This window comes from Halichoerus grypus, chromosome 10 (genome assembly GCF_964656455.1).
Source record: "Halichoerus grypus chromosome 10, mHalGry1.hap1.1, whole genome shotgun sequence".
NCBI classification, from domain to species: Eukaryota; Metazoa; Chordata; class Mammalia; order Carnivora; family Phocidae; genus Halichoerus; species Halichoerus grypus.
The window spans coordinates 137,299,493-137,319,024 of NC_135721.1; the positions used below are offsets into that span (position 1 = coordinate 137,299,493).

Below are 19,532 nucleotides of genomic sequence, written 5' to 3' on the forward strand. Positions count from 1 at the left end.
CTTCAGATCACTACATTTGTATCTTTGGGGTAAATACCTAGTAGGAGCACAAAAGATTTTAAGGGCAGTGAAAATACTCTGTCTGATACTTGTAACGGTGGATACATGTCTTTATGCATTTGCCCAAACCCACAGAATGTACACACAGAGATGAACCTAACATAAGGACCCTGAGTGATTATGAGATGGCAAGTGCTAGTTCATGGATCGTAACACATGTACCCTCTGTTGGGAGATGTTGACAGTGGGGAGGCTGTGCGTGTGGGGGGCAGGGCACGTATGGGGAAATCTCTGTACTTTCCTCTTAAGTTTGCTGTGAACTTTAAACTGCTCTTAAAAAAATTATTTACAAAACAAAAACAAAAACATGATATCTGCTTTTGGTGGTACCTGGAGACTCCAGGGCGGTACCCCAAACCGCCGTAAGAAGTAGCCTGTAGGCAGCTGGCTGACCCGTAGAATTATCTCCTGTCTGCCACACCTCTTCCCCCACCAAGAGCCCCGGAAGCCAAGAGTAAAGGAAGGGACGCAGCGCCACACGCCCAACAGAAGGAGCAGACAGAAGGACAAGATTCCGGCAGAGGCAGAAAGAGGAAAGCAGACTCCGGAAAGAAGAGCAGGAGGGGTCTTTCCAACACCCCCAAGGGCTCAGGGCAGGACAGCCAAGCTCTAGACAGCAGAACTAACAGCCACAAGATCCTTTCCTAAAAAACAAAGGACATTCTGGCATCAAGAAGTCCCCTGTCTAGTCCCACCTGACCACCACTAGATGAGGGGTGCCAGGGTGCCGTGGCTCTCCATCCTTCCTTCGTACCATGCTCATACCAGCCGGGACCAGGAGACACTCCATAAAAGGCTTCAACAAGACAGAGACCGGCGCACCTGCTATGTGAGCAGTCCCGTTCTGGGTGCTCGGCATTGGTGGGGACCCTGCCTCATGAAGCAACCCAGGAAGAGCAGGAAAGGGGGGCCACCCAACACAGGGGAGGACACATGCAAATAAGCTACCCAGACACAAGAAAATGCTCTTGACAAAATAAAAGGAAATTCAGAAAGAGAGAACAGGCAGGAAATTATCGAGAAGGGAGAAAATGCCCCCCGGTCACAGCACCCGCTGCCCTCCAGCTATAGGCCTGGGACACAGGTGCAGGCAGGACCTCCAACACGGACCTAAGCCGCCAACGCCAGGCTCACAAGGCCAAGCTCCGTGGTGCCTCCTTTCTGGCCAGACCAGGCTGGGCCACAGGTGTCTCAGGCTCTGGGGCAGGGGGCCACGAGCTCACCACACACGGTCCTCCAGGAGTGACCGGAGAGCTCTCAGGCAGACATCAGCACCCAGGACGCGAGCCCGCGGGCTCTGAGCGCTGCTCCCCGGGCTCCCTAGGCCACGCTGCCAGAACGAGCCGCTTACAGCGCTGCGCGGGCTTCCACTATCCCAGCGTCCACCCCTGCTGAGCAGTCAGTCAGTGACCTTCATCCCAGACAGCAATCTACACCTGACCCTCCTCCAGCCCTGCAGGCCGACTGCACCCTGCAAACCACCTCTGCATGGCGGCCTGCTCTCCTGCCAGGGTGCGCCTCTTCCAAGAGAACTCCGCTTCTGGTGTGGCCCTGGGACACGGACTTCTCGTGACGACAGAGTGACACCGCCCTGCACAAAGCCCGGGGACAGCCGCCGGCCCCCCCACCCTTCCCAAGAAAGGAGGCAGGAATGCCACCGCCTCTCATGTCCCCTCTCTGCCAGCCAGCAGCTCCCACCTGCGCTTGCTGTCCCCAGCGGCCCCCACCAGGGCAAGCTCTTTCTCTCACCCCCCAAGGGAGGCAGGGCTCAGCCACTTCAGCCCCTTCCCCTCCCTCACCCAAGAGGCTGGCTGCAGGAACCTGGTGACACGGCCCTCCCTGACTCAGGGTCCCTCCACCCCAGCTCCTGCCCTCTCGGCCACCCTCCCTGAGGCCTGACCAGACACCTTGCATCCCACAGCGGCTGGGACCAGCCTCCTTCTCTGCAGCCTACTGGCTGCCCTGTCCTGCGGCCCTGGGGACCCCTTGGCCCTGGCCCCCACTTCTGCCCTCTCTCAGCCTCCGTGGCAATTGCTGGCTCGTCCGTAAGTACACATGGAGGAGCCACAAGCCACGGGCAGCCCCCAAGCACCCGAGCGAGCTGTCTGCAGGTGCAGCCGCAGGAAACGGGGTGCTAGCGGCTCTACGACGCGCATGGACGACGTGCAGAGGGGCAGCACGTCGACCTGGAAACACCTAGACACACAGGGTTAAATAAGCTACGTTAACGTTGACTTCATCTTGTTGTACTTTCACACTTCTTGTCCTTTTGAACATGGTACTAGAAACTTCAAAATCTGTGTGTGGCCCGCACCACATTCCTCCTGGACAGCATTGGTCCAAAATCTCCAATCTTCAGGAAACAAGTCCAGAAACAACAAAAGAAACTGTCCGTACGCTCCACTCACATGGCTCTATACCCCGCCCCCGAAACAAGCATCCCCAAACGCTGTCTGAACACCCCAAGGTCACTTCCCCACCTTCCACGGAGGACTGGCCTGTTCCAGCCTCCACTTCTGGGGGCCACACCCAAAAGCAGCTCCGTCCTCACCTCCTTAACTGGCCACCAACACGTAACAGGTGAAGACACCTCCGTGACACACTCCTGACCCCGTGACCTGACAACCCTGGGGGCCCCCCCATGGGCTTCCCTCTGGATTCCCCTGGGAGCTCCCCTGGGGGCTCACCTGCGGGCCCCCCTTGCCTCACCTGCTCTCCGCCTCAACATCCTTTGCTAGCTCCTCGTCTGTTCCAGCCCTAGGTGTCAGAATGTCCCAGAACAGGTCTCGGGCCTGTCTTTTCTCCCTGGCTGTATTGCCCCTCCTCCAAACCTGGTGAGCACACCACCCTCATGCTTCAAAATAACATCAGTCTTTTTTCTTTTCTTTTCTTCTTAAAGATTTATTTTTGAAAGAGAGAGAGAGAGTTCAAGAGAGTGCAGTGCATGTGCACGTGGGTGAGGGGGGAGGGTAGAGGGAGAGAGAGAATGTTAAGCAGACTCTGCAGAGAGCACAGAGCCAGACACAGGGCTCGATCTCACAACCCTGCGATCATGACCTGAGCCAAAACCAAGAGTCAGTCAGAGACTTAACGGACTACACCACCCAGGCGCCACCCCCCCAACCTTTCTAAAGTAAGCTCTACACCCAAGGTGGGGCTTGAACTCACTGCCCGGAGATCCAGAGTCCCATGCTCTTACAACTGAGCCAGCTGGGTGCTCCTAAAATATCATCAGTCTTTCAGGGACCACCCCCCATATCCCCAGCCCTGAACCCACTTCTGAATTTCAGACTCACATCTCAATTCTCCCCAACCCCTACTTGGATATTTGGTGGACAACCCACGCTTCACATCTAGAACCAAGAACTTGAGTCTTCCTAAACAGACAGCCTGTTCTCAGAATCCCTCCTGTGTGTGGCCCTGTGGACGACACCCTGCCCGAATCTCCTCAGCTGACCACTCCTCCCAGCAGGAGCCCCGGGCACAGTAGGAGGGCCCTGCTCACAAACAACACAAGAGGGGACGATTAAGCTGTGGTGTCTCCATGCGACAAAATACCACACGGCACAGGACGAGAGAATCGCTTAAAGGAAAGGTCCGAAAAGATGACCCACAGCACGGCACCCTTTCTACAAACTTAAAGCTCAGATAAAACACACATTTAGTGATGCTTAGGAAGAGGCCATGAGCAGATAGGAAAAGAGAAGTGAAGGCATGGTGACCATGGGGTCAGAACAACGGCAGCCACAGGCTGGGGGAGGTGGGGGTTAGATGGTCACGTGGGATGCTGGCAGGGTCTCAGCTCTTCGGTGGGTGGTGTTTGCAGGTGCTTATTAAACTACTTAAATGACCACATAAAACAGTCCATGCAGGGACCAAAGACTGACTGACTCAGTTTTATGCATCTAAGATCCCAAAATGTATCCTGCTCCCCACTAGTCTTCCATCTCAATTAATGGCCTTTTGTCTACCAAGTGGCCAGACCACAAATGCCTCCAGAAGACTCCCTGACTCACACCACAGGCATCCCCGCCACGCGAGCGCCAGGCTGATGCTGAGGCTCACAAAGGAATGTGGCATAAGCCGTGCTCTCTGCCCTCAGGTGCTCCCGCTTCACCAGCAAGACGGCGGTGGACACCGACAGGTAAACCCGCAGAAAGCCCCTCCTGGATGGGCTCAGAACCACCTGCCCCACCGCCAGGACCTCCGGAGACAGGCCTCAGAGGGACATACACCAGTCCTGAGGAAGTGCCTTGCTCTGCTGTGGGGGCCACAAAGGCCAGTGTCCGGAAGCAATGCTGGAGCCTGGGCCTGAACGATCAGCAGAAGTACCCAGAAAATGTCCTAGCAACGGGAAGAGCCGCTGTAAAGTGCAGCTGGGACCTGCTGTGCTGCCCACTGAGGAAGCAAGCGGGGGTGTGCGGCAGCAGGTGGCGAGGCTGGGAGCGCCCCACGGTCAGGCCACCATGAGCCCGACGGATGGACATCCTTACATGGAGCAGCCCAAGCAGCGGGGACTCAGCTAACGGGTTGTGCGACACTGTAGGGACAGGGGGGCACCCAAGGGACCGAGACCACCCCCTCCCACACCTGGAGCCCCACTTGGCACCTGCCCATGACACCGCACCAGGCATCTACTAATGATGACATCCCGGAGCTGCTCGAAAAGTTCTAAATAAAATACAATCACAAGAGGAAACCTCCAGGGGTCTATCCCCCAGAACAAATGGTTGTTAAAAATTATCCTAACAGCTCCAGGTCTCTTTAAGAAAAATAAAATATTACAGAGAAAAGTAAAGGTCCCATCCCCAGGCCTGTCCCACCGCCGCAGAAGCAGCCATCTCCAGGGAGTCAGAGGGCCCCCTCTGGCGGCCTCCCACACCGGGACACACGCGTGCCCACGACACACGGGCCCGAACAGCGAGCACCTTTTCACAGCCACGACACAGACTCGCAGCACACACCATCCCCAACCCACTCTCCGTGCACAGCGCAGCCCTGCCAGCCGGCACCCCAACGCCAAGCACAGAGCGCGCTTCTGCACTCCGTGGCACGCCGGCACACCCGGTGCCGCCACTCATGTCCGTGTCTCCGAGGGACTGACACTGACGGCCTCCTGAAGGCCAGGCCGGCGGCCTTCCCACTTGGGGGCACAACAATCTTCTTGAGGTGGGCAGCCCCACCCACTCCAGGACACTGCGAGCAGCCCCCACGGTCACCAAGCCAACCGCATCCCCGAGCGCGGTCAGAGACACACACGGAGGTGTGTCTGGACTGGGAAGCCCCCAGTGCTGGAGGGGGGCAGCCTCTACCCTCCATTCCAGGATCAAGACCCCAGAGAGTGCCCAGCAAGTGGTGTCCAAACCTCCCACATGAAATGAAAGCCAGGGTTGGTGCCCTGAGAAGCAGGCCCAGAGCGGTCAGGACCCTTCCCTGGACTCGCAGGGCCCCCCATGAGCTCCGGTTCTGGGCTCCTGCAGCCCATCTGGACGCTGTCTTTATCACATCACTCTAGGACTTTGGGGGACATTCTGAACAAAGTTTCTCAACTGTTAAATACATAACAAAGTGGCACCAACTCTGACTGGCTATCTAATCAGTCCAAAGCAGCAGAGAAAACTCCAGAGTGTCAAAAACAGGCTCTTAACAGACAGAATGCCTATTTTGAGTAATTACAGCAGGAAAGGGGGGGGGGGGTGCCTAATGATACTCCATTTCAGAAAAGATGCTACATTTATCCCCATCTCCTCCCCTTGCAAACCGATCTGTGGCTCATCAACAACCCCATCAGAAAGTAATTCCTGAGGACAGGGACTGCCCTACTCCAGCCCAAGTCTGACCCGAACTTGGTGCTCAATTAATGTCTGCTCACTGACTGACTAATTGAACTCACAAAGCATCACCCTGGCCTTCGAGGCCACGAGTAGGACTGACAGTTGTCTACCCAGAGAGCTGCCCAGGCACAGACTGAAGGACCCAGCAGCTCTGCAGTCGGAGAAAGGGACTCGCCCCTGAAGACCAGGGGACGATCCTGACCACTCACCCCTTCCAGCCATCAGGACTGCCCCAACCCTAGTGCCCGTGCAAAGGAGAGCCCGGGAGAGCCGCTCGGCAGCACGAAGCCAAGTCCCTACTGGTCCAAGGAGTCCAGCAGCCGCTGGACACCTCCCCACGCTCCTACCTGCGGGGTCTCCATAACAGATGGCGTGTGGGCGGCAGCTCCGGGGGTGAGCCAGCCTCTTGCCGTGTGCTCGGAACACCCCTCCGTGGACTTGCTCATGACGCAGCCCGGTCCCCATGTGCGCGCAGCCTTGAGGAGGCAGAAGTGCAGGAGATGCAGCGGGAAGGAGCGAAGGCGCCCCGGGGCTCCGGCCCCTCTTGGTGAAAAGCCGCTCACCTCCAGGGGTCTCGGTGTCTTCATCAGGACCACCTGGCTCTAGGACCCTCCGACACACAAGTCTGTCCATCGGCACACAGCAGGGAGCCCAGGGCAGCACACGCCGCAGCGAAACCACCTGAGCTGTCAACTCAAGCACCTCGTCGCATCCCAAGCCAGCTCCACACATAAGAAGGCCGAGAAGCCAGGAGGTATTTGCTGCCTTAACAACACACGTTCCTCCCTTTTATAAAAAGCTCCTGAAACCACAACTGCCCTGTGTCCGCTTCCCCGGAGGGCTGGCAGCGCTCGGGGTGGCCCCTTCTTCCTGAGCCTCCGTCCCATGTCCACCTCCGGCAGTGGGCGGCCTACTCTCGGCCGCCGCCCCTCCCCCCCCTCCTCTCCTCTGAAGAAGTCGCCCTGAACGGCAGTCTTACTGCCCTGCTAGGCAGAGACTCCCTTGGGGGCCTCACTCTCGTGGCCAAAACCTCCATCATATGCCATGTGACTCCAAAATTCGGACCTCTCGCGGCCATCCCCCCCGCCCCCTCCATACTCAGCTACCTCTGACACTTGCTCAGAGATGGCATCACAAACTTCACATTCCAGACAGGCATGTGGTCCCCCAGCCGGCTCTTCCCTCGCTGCAGTACCCGGTCTCGGTCACCCTGGGATGCCTGAGATCTCTCCGCTCCCCACCTCCACACCCTGCCGCCCGCCCTGCCCCTGACCAGCCGCCCCTGCGCTCCACGGGCCACAGACACAGAAGTGATCTCAAAGCACAGTTCAGATTCTACTGGTGCCCTGCCTAAAAGCCCCCAGCGGCTTCCCACCACACCTGAAAGTCAACCACGGCACAGCGGGTACAACGGCTCTGTGACGGGGCCCCTCCCGCTCAGGCCTGCACACCTGCTGTCCCCCCTGCCTGGAACCGGGTCCCTGGCTGTGCACACAAGCCCCCCCTCATGGTCCAGGTGTCCGGCTGCAGTGCGACCGCCTGGGAAGGCATCGCAGGCCGGCCAGCGGTACCCGCGCTCACTCGGCCTCCGTGCGCTGTTCAGTCCTTCGTCACAGCCACCATGAAGACAAAACGTGCTCACGCTTTGCTGACTGCCTGCCCCACCCCAACTCAAGCACCCCAAGAGCAGAGACTCTGTCGGCCTCGCCCCCCGCCCGGGCTGGAGCGCAGCACCCACATCCACCTTGCTCACTGGCTCAGCGCACATCCTAGAACAAACGGGCCACGGTCTCGATCAACATCCATGGGGAAAGGTTTAACCTCACTCAGTTGAAGAAATACACCTTAAAACCAGATACTTTCTTCCAAGGAAACATTTAGAATAGTATCGATTTCTAAAAAGTCCTATTTTGGCCATGGTTCTAAAACCCATGGTTTTAAAAGCGTAAATGGTTGAGCCCTCAAGAAGGCAATTTGTATCAAAGACTTGAAATGCTCAACCCACCAGACACACGCAGAGCTGCGCACAAAGACACTCATCTGAGGGTCATTTACAACAGACAAGGGGACACAAGTCCCAGCAGCCCAGCACAGGGGCCTGCGGGGAAGCCTCGGCCTGAGATGGTGGGGAGCAGGACGAAGAGGGGCGCTTCAAAGACCACCAGGGGCAGGGCACAAGCAACACAGGCAGGACCACGATGATCCGAGTTCGTACAAGTCGGAAGTCCCTCTGCACCAAACACAGGCTGAAAGGATGTGCGCCGGACTGCGCCCAGCTGCGCAACGAGAGATTTTGAGTGACTTTATTTCCTTCTTCATGGTTTTCTTTTCTTCCCAAACTTCCCATAATGAATAAAACTAATTTTAAATCAGAAGAAAAAGGGTGGGAAAAGAAGTCACTTTCAACTGACTAATAATTTTATCACACTTGGTAGTTCCACTAAAACATCAATCAAGAGCACGTTCCTCTTCTCTCCCCCGATGTGGGGGCGCGGACGACGCTGCCACCGGTTGGCGCTCCTACAAGATCAAATCTACGCCAAGCAGGCCCGGCCCATTACCTGCTGTGTTCACTAACCTGCGGCATCTGTCTGCGTAAATCCGGATACGGATTATTTCAAAAACCACCCAGACAGAGCTCCCGTGTGAAAGGCGTGACAATTCCTTGGAAAGCTCTCCTCGCGCACTGGCCCCACGCACTTCAGCACACAGGTTAAGAGTGGAAAAGCTGCCTTCCCTCCCCTTTCAGCCCTGATGGCAACACAAGACCGTCCACACGGTATGGCCGCCCCATGCCCCCGCACCTCCCTCCTTCCCCGAAGCTCTGGGTCCCATCGGTTGACCCCACAAGGCCTTCCTGTGCTCTGTGCGGAGTGTCCAGGCCAACACCTGCCACTCTGACCACAGGGCACAGGCCTGGCAGGCCGCGCACAGCACTGAGGAGGAGGGCTTAGCTGTCCTGGCTCCTAGTGTCCCGCTCTCACCACCCTCAACAAGTCACTGCAGAGCTACAGAACCTTCTTACTGCTTGCTCCTCAGTTCTAAAATCTGACATTCAATTCAACATGGTCATAAAGAACTGTTTTCGGATTTCCCCAACCTCTGGAGCTGGAAAACATTTCAAAATATGCCCTCTGGGATGCGAGTTCCCCAATGTCAGCGAGGGTGTCCCACACTACCTGGTCACACCCTCCTCACGGGGTTAGTAGTCAAAGAAGCGGGAGCGTCCTTCCCCTTCCCCTCCCCACGGCCACCGGGAAGAGACAGAGAGGCCCCATTAGACTCCAACTTCAGGGTAAAAGAAGGAAAGCCCAACTCCGCTTCAAAGGCCGGCAGAGGGGCAGGGGGGCTCTGAGCCTCCAGCCCCCATCTACTCCACACCGGGAGGGCCTCCATCCACTCACATGCCGGGGGCGCCACCAGGCACGCGGCCACAGAAGAAAGCCAGACAAGGAGGGGGTATCCACACACTTTTCAAACTGGAGGGGGGCATAAATTGTGGACAATGTTTATATCTCTTTGCGTTCTGAAGGTTTTAATCCCTTAGCATAGATATTAAGGATATGTAAGATCATACCACATTACAAATTGTCATTGAAAGCGTCCCTGGCCCTACCATAGAAACACAGAGTTCCCAGTCTTCCAACACACCTCTGCACAACCTGACCAACTACACAGGGGTGTCAGGAAGCGCTGACTGCGGCATGCAGCACTGAAGGCCACCACGCCCCCACACCAGAGCCACCTCGGCCCAGCTGGAAACAACGGTCCTTGCCCACGGTGCACAGCACCCGGGACAGAGGCTCCCGCTGCAAAACTTACCTCTCTCCTTCGCTTTGCTTACTGTCACAGGCCTGATTAAATAAAAGGCTGCTGACCTCCAGCGTCAGAAGTCTCAGAGATGAGAGAGCCCTAAACAGTAACTGTTTCCCAGGACAATCAAAAAAACCTGGGGCGCCTGGGTGGCTCAGTCGGTTAAGCGTCTGCCTTCAGCTCGGGTCACGATCCCAGGGTCCCGGGATCAAGCCCCGCATCGGGCTCCCTGCTCGGCAGGAAGCCTGCTTCTCCCTCTCCCACTCCCCCTGCTTGTGTTCCCTCTCTCGCTGTCTCTCTCTGTCAAATAAATAAATAAAATCTTTAAAAAAAAGAAAACCTGAGACTCCTTCTTATTGTCAACATGAGGAAACGTGCTTTTGAGAACTTTGCAAATTCCCCAAACCTAAGGCAAGTTTCTCCGGAGTCCTTTTAAATCTCTGCTTCAAGATTTTCAAAAACAGTTGTTAATTATGTCTTGATCAACTCACACATGATTAGCTATTTATAAAGAAGCTTTCTTCAAATATATCACTTAAGATGAGGAAAGCTCACATTTATATACTGAACCGGGCTTTAGAAGCATACCAGGAACTACCTTTATTTTGATTTCAAGGAAACAGACACGTGTGTGTCCCTGTTCTGCCCCACTGAGCTGCTTCATTTCTAGGGCAGGGTCTGAACTGGGTCAGTCCCGTGCTGATCAAACACTGCTGCCCAAGGGGACCCGGTGCCCACTTGTCAGCAACTCTGAGCAGGAGCTTCAGGGCAACTTCCACAGCACAAGTGAGAGCCCAGGCACTCAACCACCATGGCCCAGAGGCAACAGAACAATCCTGGGGCCACCCCTGGGGCCACCCCTTTGGCCCCTCAGGTTCATGTTCATCGACCACCCAGGTAGCAGAGATACCGCTCTCCTAAACACTTCCTCATGGGGCCCTAACACATACGGAGCTACCCCTCACATGGCAAATGTAAAGGACTTGGAGAGTCCTCGACTCTTCAAACTCCAGTAATTCTGCCATAAGCGCACAGCACGTGTTGTCCCCAAGTACGGTAAGTTACCCGTAAGAGAGAACAGATACCCCAGGAGGGTCTAAGGGACCCCCTTCCTGGTTACTGCCAAAAGATAAGAACCACCAGCTCCAAAAGACACCCACATATGCCTGAAACACCATCCCACCCCCAGTCACCGAGATGGCTTTGTCCCCCCTTAAGACGATGGGGACAGTCACGGGGAAAGCCCAAACAGACGGTAAGGAAGAATGGCCTCCCCCCAAGCCAGCAGTGTGCAGGCAAACGCTCAGGAAAGTGACCTCCGTCCTACGCTCAGCAGAGCTGTCCAGGGCCAGCCGTGTACAGCTCTGAAGGGGTCTTTTTGCTCCACAAATGTCACTGTTACCCAAGTGTATCAAAAGGAAAACTCTAAGGCCTTTAGCCTAAAGCCAGCCCTGCACCCAGGCCCCCTCCCTCTGCAGGCAGCTGTGCCCGCTGCCCCCACTGCTGCGGGACATGTCCCCGGTGTCCAAGACCCACCTGGGACAACCTCAGCAACTTTCCCACTCACACAACCAGAGTCAGCCACCACACCAGACTCCGCAGTGACCGACAACATGTCCAAGTTTGGCAGAGTCCTGATGAGAGTAAAGTGTCTTTAGACTTCAATACATCTACAGCAACACGATGCTTGAAAACCAGAGAAAAACGTAATGGACCTGGGGTAGTACCTGCATGATCGATGCGACGGGACAGCGGTGTGGCCCATTCATCCCCGTCCGTGCCACAGTGCTTCACGGAATGCCAACCCTGCTCTCTAGCTCTGAGGAAAGGCCAGAGTGCCATCAAGTAACAAAATCTCAACTTCCAAACACACCCCTCATGCCACAGCACACCGGCCCCGTAACTTCAGCGCTGGGCTCTCCACCTGCCACCGTCCGGCTCGGGCTCAGCCCTCCTGGAACCCAGCCCGGCCCCGACAGCACACGCAGCCTCGCCCGGACTCCAACACCTGCACCCATCCTGGGCGGGAGCCGGTGCCCTCGCCGCGGTCCCTACAGGCAGGGACAGTAACATCAAGACATTAACATCTGAAGTCCGGAGCAAGCCCACGTTCCCAGGCCAAGGCATCGACCGTGAGGAAACGCTGCTTCATCCTAGAATGAGATCCTTCACTCTGGCCAAACCTCAGAGTGACAGGAGAGCATTCTCCGCAAAAGCAGGACAAACTGATGTATGCTGAAGATGCTAATCTGGCAGGCCGAAGATCACCTTCAGAAATGAGCATCTGTAACGTAGCATCTACCTGAAAAGATCTTTTGAAACCATTTACGCACATGCTAATTTTGGTGTCATATCAGTTTTTTTCTTTGTTCAACTATAATCATAACCTTACTTCGATGTTATGACTTTGAAGCTATATGAAACTAGTGCTTTCCAGAGTTCTTGGGACAACTGCCTTTGTAGCAAAAATCTCCATGTTTGCCATTACCACAGTGGATAAAGTTTAGACTCTGCTACCTTCAAACGAGCAAATTAATTACAGTAACATAAAGGCTTCTTTACAAAACTGTCCTGACACAGAATATCAAGATGGATTTGCTAAAGCCAAAGTCCACATGGGCTCCCAGTGAACAGTGAGAATGGAGCGTGAAGGCCCAGGGCTGGCATCAGGCCCTGGTGAGACCTCCGTCCCTCCTCTCTCCACCTAGAGCTGCGACCTGCAGGAAGGGGAGGTGCGGAGGGGCAAGCCTCTTTCTCACACACACTCCAACCGCCAGCAGTCTGTGAGCTCACTTGACACCCGTGTGCAGCCTGGAACGCCCTGCCGTGCCCGCCCCGAACCCCTTCCCAAGTGTTTGCGGCTCTGAGTTGTAACGAGAATGAGCTATTAGCCAAGCAGTTATTTTCATAAGTCACTGCTACCTCCTCTTCATACATTTTTACGATGAAAGATTCCAACGAAGAGGAAACATCAACTAGGAGAGTTTAATATTTCCTGATCAATTCTTTAACTAGAATATTCATAACTTGTCATTTTGCTTCACAGAATTACACTATCTAAAACAGAGAACTTTATCTTGGGGTAGTACTTTTTGCTTTTTTTTTTTTTTTTTTTTTGCTTCTGTTGTTATAAAAATGAGGTGATGTAACTAATCAGAGTTCCCAATCAGTGGAGGTCGGCAGGTGGGGAGCAATGAAGAGATGGATATAAATCTTTTCTGTTCTAGAGGACATCCGTCACCCAAATGTCAACATGGGCTGCTCTCCGCTCTTAAATACGGGGGACTTAACGCAAACACTCGTGACAACTCTTGCAAAGAGTCGGTAGATTTAGAACTTTTTTTCAAGGAGTTGTCTACTTGTCACACAAAAACACCTCTAATGATGACATTAGAACAGAAGACGAAAGTGAGTCCAGGGTCACCCATGACAAAGATGGCAGATATGCCCCTCTCCGACCACAGCTTCCTCCCCCCAGCAGGAAGAAGGAGGGGGCTTCACGTGCACAAAGGCTCAGACCCAGGGGATCCAACCAACCCCAACCCGCCACCTCTACAGGAACCGCTCGGGCCCTGCAAGCCAGACCAGGCCAGGCCAAGCTCCCGCCTCACCAACTACTGAGGAGCTCACACCAGTTTTAAATAACAAAAGTACAGCTCGGGAATGGTCTCCGCTCTGAGTAAGGCAAGTGCTGAACTGTGCGGGACCACCCAAAAAGCATTTTTGCAGATAAGTAAACAGTATTTTGACGTCTTACATAATATACTACAACCATGAATTCCCTTTTTCAAAGGTTTCTACACATCAGCCGTATTCTCCACTGAACAATCAAAACACACATAAGGAGCAAAACAGAACCTTCAATAAAACGCCACAACCTCAAAAAGAAACCAAACGCGTCATCAGGGGCATCTCAGCACCTCTCCGGCAACTTGTTTGACGTCACCCTCTCCCCTCAGAGGGCGGCAACCCCCACTAGCACCCCCAGAACGCCGGCTGGGGCTGCCAGCTCTCCCCGCCCCTGCCCGGATCAAACCCCCCCGGCAAGCATCACCACCAGTCCGGGCCCTCGCATGATCCGACAAGGAAACCCCCTCCTTCTTAAGATGCTGAAATTCCGTCCAGGTGACCACCGGCTCTTTTCCGAGCACACGCGGGGCCACGGGACGTGCTGTTTGTACTACTCCTGCCACCAAGCCGCCTGTTACTACACAGCAAGGGAGGAGCTCTCCAGAAGCTTAGCGCTAGCGGTCCGTGCAGGGGAGGTGCACAGGATGGAAGAGAGCACGGGCCACCTCGACTGTGGAAGTTTCTCTCTGCTTGGGAATCCCAAAACCAAGCAGCGTGACCTGGGATGCTGTGGGGGGCCTTTCGCCGTCAGACCCGAGGAACCCTAACCAACCGCCGGGGCGATGGCTCCCCGTTACCGGGCGTCGCCTGTGCCTCCGAGAGACCCACTGATCTCACTGGAGGGTACCAAGCAAAGCAGCTGGGCACCCTGTAACCAGAACGCTGTGCCGCAGGCCAGTGGCCGCAGGAAGTGCCCAGCACGGCGCAGAGGCAAGGACGTGGCCCAGGAAGGGTGTGTGCCCAAGGATCCCTCCAGGGCTCACCTGGGATCTCTGCCATCCTGGTGTTAGCAGGGAAGCGGAAGCTTTCCATGCGGACTTGCCCAGCCCCAAGGAAGGAGTGTCACCACTCTGCCTAACCTCACCAAAGGGGGGGGGGGGGTAACTAGCCCTCCATCACAGCCCGGGATAGGAGAGGAGCAGCAGAGTTCAGTGAGGACACAGGCCATAACACAACCGGTCCCAAAAAACCAGGAGGCGCAGCACCAAGTGTAGAAAAGCATGGACCCGGGCTATACAACCTACCAAGCTGTTCCCCTGGAGGCCTGCTGCCAAGGCTCTCCACCGCGGGCAGGGGGGCGGGGGAGGGGAGGGGAGGGGAGGAGCGGGCAGGGGCACACACCGCCAGGAAAGGAGCTGCTCCACTGTGGGAGCCCAGAAACTTTGCAATGCAAAGAGCGAGCTGCAGCCAAGCGCTGCCCAAGGAAAGGGACCCCTGCGGCCACAGCACCCCGGCCGTGCGCGCGCGCACACGCACACACGCTCCCGCACACACACACTCTCTCACACGGAGGGGAGCTCTCCCGCAGCCGGCAGGGGAGCGCCCCGGCTCCTTCACCGCAGGCCCGCGCGAGACCCGTGACCTCAGCGCCCTGCCAGCCCCACAACTTCCTGGACTCCCGGCGGGGGCGGCCAGGCCCGCCCGACGCGGCCACTCACCTGGGGGCAGCTGGAAGTTCTGGATGTTGGTCGGGTTCTGAGGCGGCTGCGGCAGGCGGGGGGCGAGGACCGTGGGCGTCAGCGTGGCCCGGATCCCGCCGGTGGTGGCCGAGGACGTCCTGGGCAGGCTCTGGGGCCCCGCGCTGGCCGAGCCCTTGGGCAGCCCGGTGGGGGTGCCGGGGGCCGGCGGCGGCGGCGGCGGCAGTCCAGCGGCGGCGGCGGCGGGCAGCGCCCCTTGCATAGTTGGCCCGAGGATCATGCCGGCCCCCGCGCCGGCCGGGCAGCTGGCCGCCAGGGCCTGCGGCGGCGCGGGCGCCGGCTGCACCGCCGTCTTGGGCGAGTCGGCCTTGGCCACCTGCGCGGGCGCGGCGGCGGCGGCGGCGGCGGGCCCGGGCTGACTGTTGGCGGCGGGCGGCGGGGCGGGCGCGGGGGCCGGGGCGGGCGCGGGGGCCGGGGCCGGGGCGGGCGCGGGGGTCGGGGCGGGCGCGAGGGCCGGGGCGGGCGCGAGGGCGGGCGCGGGCGCGGCGCTGCCCCCGTTCTGCGCGGCCGCCGGGGCTCCGGCCGGGGGGCCGGGCGGCCGGGCCAGGCTGGCGGCGGCAGGCGGCGGCGGCGGCGGCGGGGCGGCGGCGGCAGGGGGCGCGGGGGGCGCGGCGGGCGCGGGGGGCGCGGGCGGCGAGGGGGCGCGGGGCGCGGGCGCGGAGGGGGCGCCGAGGAAGGGCGGCGTCTGGATGACAGTGGCGGCGGCGGCGGCGGGCTTGGGCGGCGGCGCGGGCGCGGGCCCGTTGTGGAGCAGGCTGACAGCAGGTGCGGCGGCGGCGCGGAGCGAGGTCCCCAGCGCGGCGCTCCCATTCAAAGTTTGCGCGGCGCCGGGGCCGCCGGGCGGGCCGTTGCGGGCGGCGGGCTGGGCGGCGGGCGCGGCCGCGGCCCCCGGAGCGCAGGCCCCGGTCCCGGGCCCGGCCCCCGCGCCCGCGCCGGCCTCGAGTGCGTTCAGCTTCGCGGCGGGCCCTGCGGGGACAAACGGGGCGGCGCGGTGAGGACGCGGGCCCGGCCGGCGCCCGCCCGCGCTCAGGCCGCGCCGCGCTCTACCTGCGGGGGGCGGCTCCGGCGCCGCTGCGGGCGCGCCCTCGGCCGGCACGGCCGCTCCGGCTCCGACATGGTTCCCGAGCGCGCCGGCGGCCGCGGCCCGCGCCTCGGGCGCGCGGGGCGCGAGGTGGTGGTGGTGGGCCGCGCTGGCCGCCAGCTGCGACTCGAGCGAGCCCACCAGGTCGCTCACCACTTTCTCGTCCACCTCGCTGTTGAAGAAGACCTCGTCCAGCAGATCCGAGCCCGCCGCCATCTTTCCTCCTCGGCCCGCCGCCGCCGCCGCTCGCCGGCGCTGGGCGGGGAGGAGGCTCCGCGCGGGCGGGCGGGCGGGCGAGCGGGCGGGCGGGCGCGGGCGGGGGGCGGCGCGCGCCTGCGGGGCGGGGGCGGCGGCCGGGCGGGCGGGGGGCGGCCGGCGAGGGGGGAGGGCGGCGGCGGTATGGTGCGCAGGCGCGGCGGCGCGCCCGCCCCCGCCCGCCGCCCGGCGCCTCGCCATTGGCCGCGGCGCCCCCCGCCCGGCCGCCCGGCGCCTCGCCATTGGCCGCGGCGCGCGCTTAAAAGGCGCGGCCAATGGCTGCGAGCGGCAGAGGCCGGGGCGCGGGCGGGCGGCCTGGGCGCCGTGGGGGAGCAGGGAGCCCCCGGCCGGCGGGCTGAGGGGGTGCGGGCGGCCGGGCGGGCCCGGGCTCCAGGCGGAAGACCGGCAGGACGCGGCGGGCGGGGCCGGCGGCCTGTGCCTGCTGGAAGCAACGGCGGTGACTCTCTCTTTGTCTGCGCTCGCTCCAAAATGGCTGCGGCCAGAGCTGACGGGAGCGCCGGGCAGGCGAGGGAGGGAGGCCGTGCTCCCGAGGCCCCTCCGCGCCGCCGCCGCCGCCGCCGCCGCCATCGCGGGGCCGAGGCCGGGGCGGGGGGGGTAGGGCTGGCTGCCCGGCGTCGGCGCCACGGTTGCGGACGGGCCGGGCCTAGCCGAGGACGGGCTTCGCGGCCTCGGTGCGCGGCTGCCGGGCGAGGCGCTGCGCCCCGTGCCCCGCGCGTCCCTGTTCCCGCGCCCGTGCGGCGGCCCGAGCTTCCCCGGAGCGGCGCCTGGCGTCGGGCGGCACGGCCCCCGCACACGAGTGTCCCTAAGTCAGCGCCTGTGGCGCCGGTAGTCCCGAGCCGGGGAGGTCCAGTGCGGACGGCCTCTGTCTTCCTGTTCGCTCTCGTCCCTTGACACAGTGCGTGACCCAAAACCCTGTGCGCCAGCACCTCGGCCGTAGAGCGGGCTCAGGTACGGTCCTCTTCGTGCGCGTGTTCGTTTGTTTGCCTTTTCCCCGGAGACGCTGTTCCGGGACGTGTGGAGGGGGCTTCCTGGTCCCCTTCTTCAGGGACAGCCGCGCCGCCCGAGGACGCGGGTCCCGCACACCGGGCCGGGACTCTGGACCTGAGCTCCGCGCCCCGAGGAGCGGGCCGCGCGCGGTGTGTGAGGGCGGGGGGCTGGCACCCGCGGCCCCGGCGCCCGCTCCCCTCCAGCGCCTGGAGCCCAGCGTGGGTGGGGGGCTGGCTTTCAAACAATGGCAGAAACGTGGAATTATGTGTCAATTGTAATCTTTAAACGTTGACAACTAATTAGGAAATTTTAAAGGAAACCACGTAAAAGCATTGGCAGGCTGACTGCAGTCCCCCCCCGTCCGCCCCCAGCGTGACGACATCTCTAGTGGTACACCCATCGTCTACACCCTGGGAGCGCTCAGATTGCAGTGGGGGTAGAAAAGCAAGCAGTGAGTGGTGCGGGTAGGAAGCGGAACGCGGATTCTGTGCCCGTGCACCCGCAAGGGCCGGTGTGCCTGCCGGGCAGGGGGATCCCCACTGTCAGGCCACCCCTGCTACATTACTGACAGCTTCCCTAAAGGAAGGATGGCAGTGCCATCCGAGGGCATTCCGACTTGTCCGCACAGCGATGGCTTCCTGAGTTCCCTGAGGGCCTGCCAGGACCCCTCCAACCCTGTGTGTCTCCCCCCAACCCAGCCTCCATTCAGCCCGCACCCTTGGGTGCATGCCACCTCTATTCATTCCTCTGTGCACCAGGCCTGCTCCCCACATTGGCGCTGACATCACCCCCAGTGAGCTGCGGGGCACTGTCCAGTCCAACAGGAAGTGTGGGAGGTTAAGTCTGAACCCCCACCCCACCCCCCAGGAAAGAAGGGAGCTGCAGAGGAGGATGAGGCCATTCTGCTGCATCTGGTGCTCCCCAAAGCCCCACCCTCCTTGAGAGTAAACAGGGGCAAGGAAGTCATGGGGTGCCTCCCCACCTCCTAAGGTAGGGAGGGGACAGGCTCCCAGCCTGTGCCCCTTGCTCGCCCTGAGGACCTGGGGCATTTTCTTGGAATATCTGTATGGTTTTACTTGTTGCCACAAGGAGTTATGACCTCTGCACCTTGAAAGAGACCTCCCACCTCGCATAAAGGAAAAGGGACAATGAAAATGAGTGCAAGTGTAAAAACCATGTTTAAACACAGAAAGACGTTTGCTGTGAGAATAGCAGAACCCAAGGCGGCACCGCCTGCCGTGCCACAAATGTGCAAGCCCACGGGTGGAGGGGAAGGCGGCTGCCCAGGCCAGCAACTACGTGGGCCTTTTCAGTCTCTTAAACAGTATATTGTCTTTTCAATAAAACAAAGAAAGCATCAGACGCACTCTCTTAAATGTAAAAATAAACATAACCAAGACCACAATTTAATTGTTGCTCTCGCTGTGTGAAAGACATGCAGTGTTCGTATTGTGTATTATGTATAGTGTATTACCTATGCTTTTGTTGTCCACCTGGAATACTACATGATAAAACATTAAAAAAAAAAAGACCTGCATTTAGCTGGCAGCTGGTGGCCCGGGCCAGACCGCCAGAGTCCTGTCTGACAGGTGACTTCTCCACCTCAGCCAACAGTGCTCCTCAGCACCTAGGACCCCGCAGGATGTGCCTATCATCGAGAATGGATCCACATCTCAGGATCAAACTCATGAACACGTAACTGATCTGTAGGTGCGGGCACATTCATTTCTTAGGGCCATCAACATTATCATAAACAGCGACTTACAAAACAACAGGAATTTATTCTCTCAAGTCCAGAAGCCACGAGTCCAAAATCAAGGTGTGGGCAGGGTCCTTCCTGCCTCTTCCACTTCTGGGGGCCCCAACATCCTGGGCTTGTGCCACATCCCTACAGTCTGTGCTTTCATGGTCACATGGCTTCTCTGTCTTTGCACCTTTCATCTTTTGAGGACACTAGTCATTGGATTTAGGGCCCACCCTAAATTCAAAATGGTTTCATCTTTTTAAAGAAAGGGGGGGTGGGAGGGTGTCTGGGTGGCTCAGTTGGTTAAGCGGCTGCATTTGGCTCAGGTCATGATCCCAGGGTCCTGGGATCGAGTCCCGCATTGGGTCCCTTTTCTATGGGGAGCTAGCTTCTCCCTCTCCCTCTGCCTG

The 19,532-nt window shown here is 59.1% G+C and overlaps 1 protein-coding gene across 1 annotated transcript in view; it reads right to left on the reverse strand.

Annotated features, from left to right (window-relative positions):
* TAF4 (TATA-box binding protein associated factor 4) overlaps nucleotides 1–16,375 on the reverse strand; it is a 69,897-nt gene extending 53,522 nt beyond the window's left edge. The window contains exon 1 of the mRNA XM_078057347.1: nucleotides 14,996–16,375. Coding sequence (XP_077913473.1) covers nucleotides 14,996–16,331 — 1,336 coding nt within the window. The 5' untranslated portion in view covers nucleotides 16,332–16,375. The remainder of the gene's footprint in view (nucleotides 1–14,995) is intronic.
* Between the last annotated feature and the right edge of the window lie 3,157 nt (nucleotides 16,376–19,532).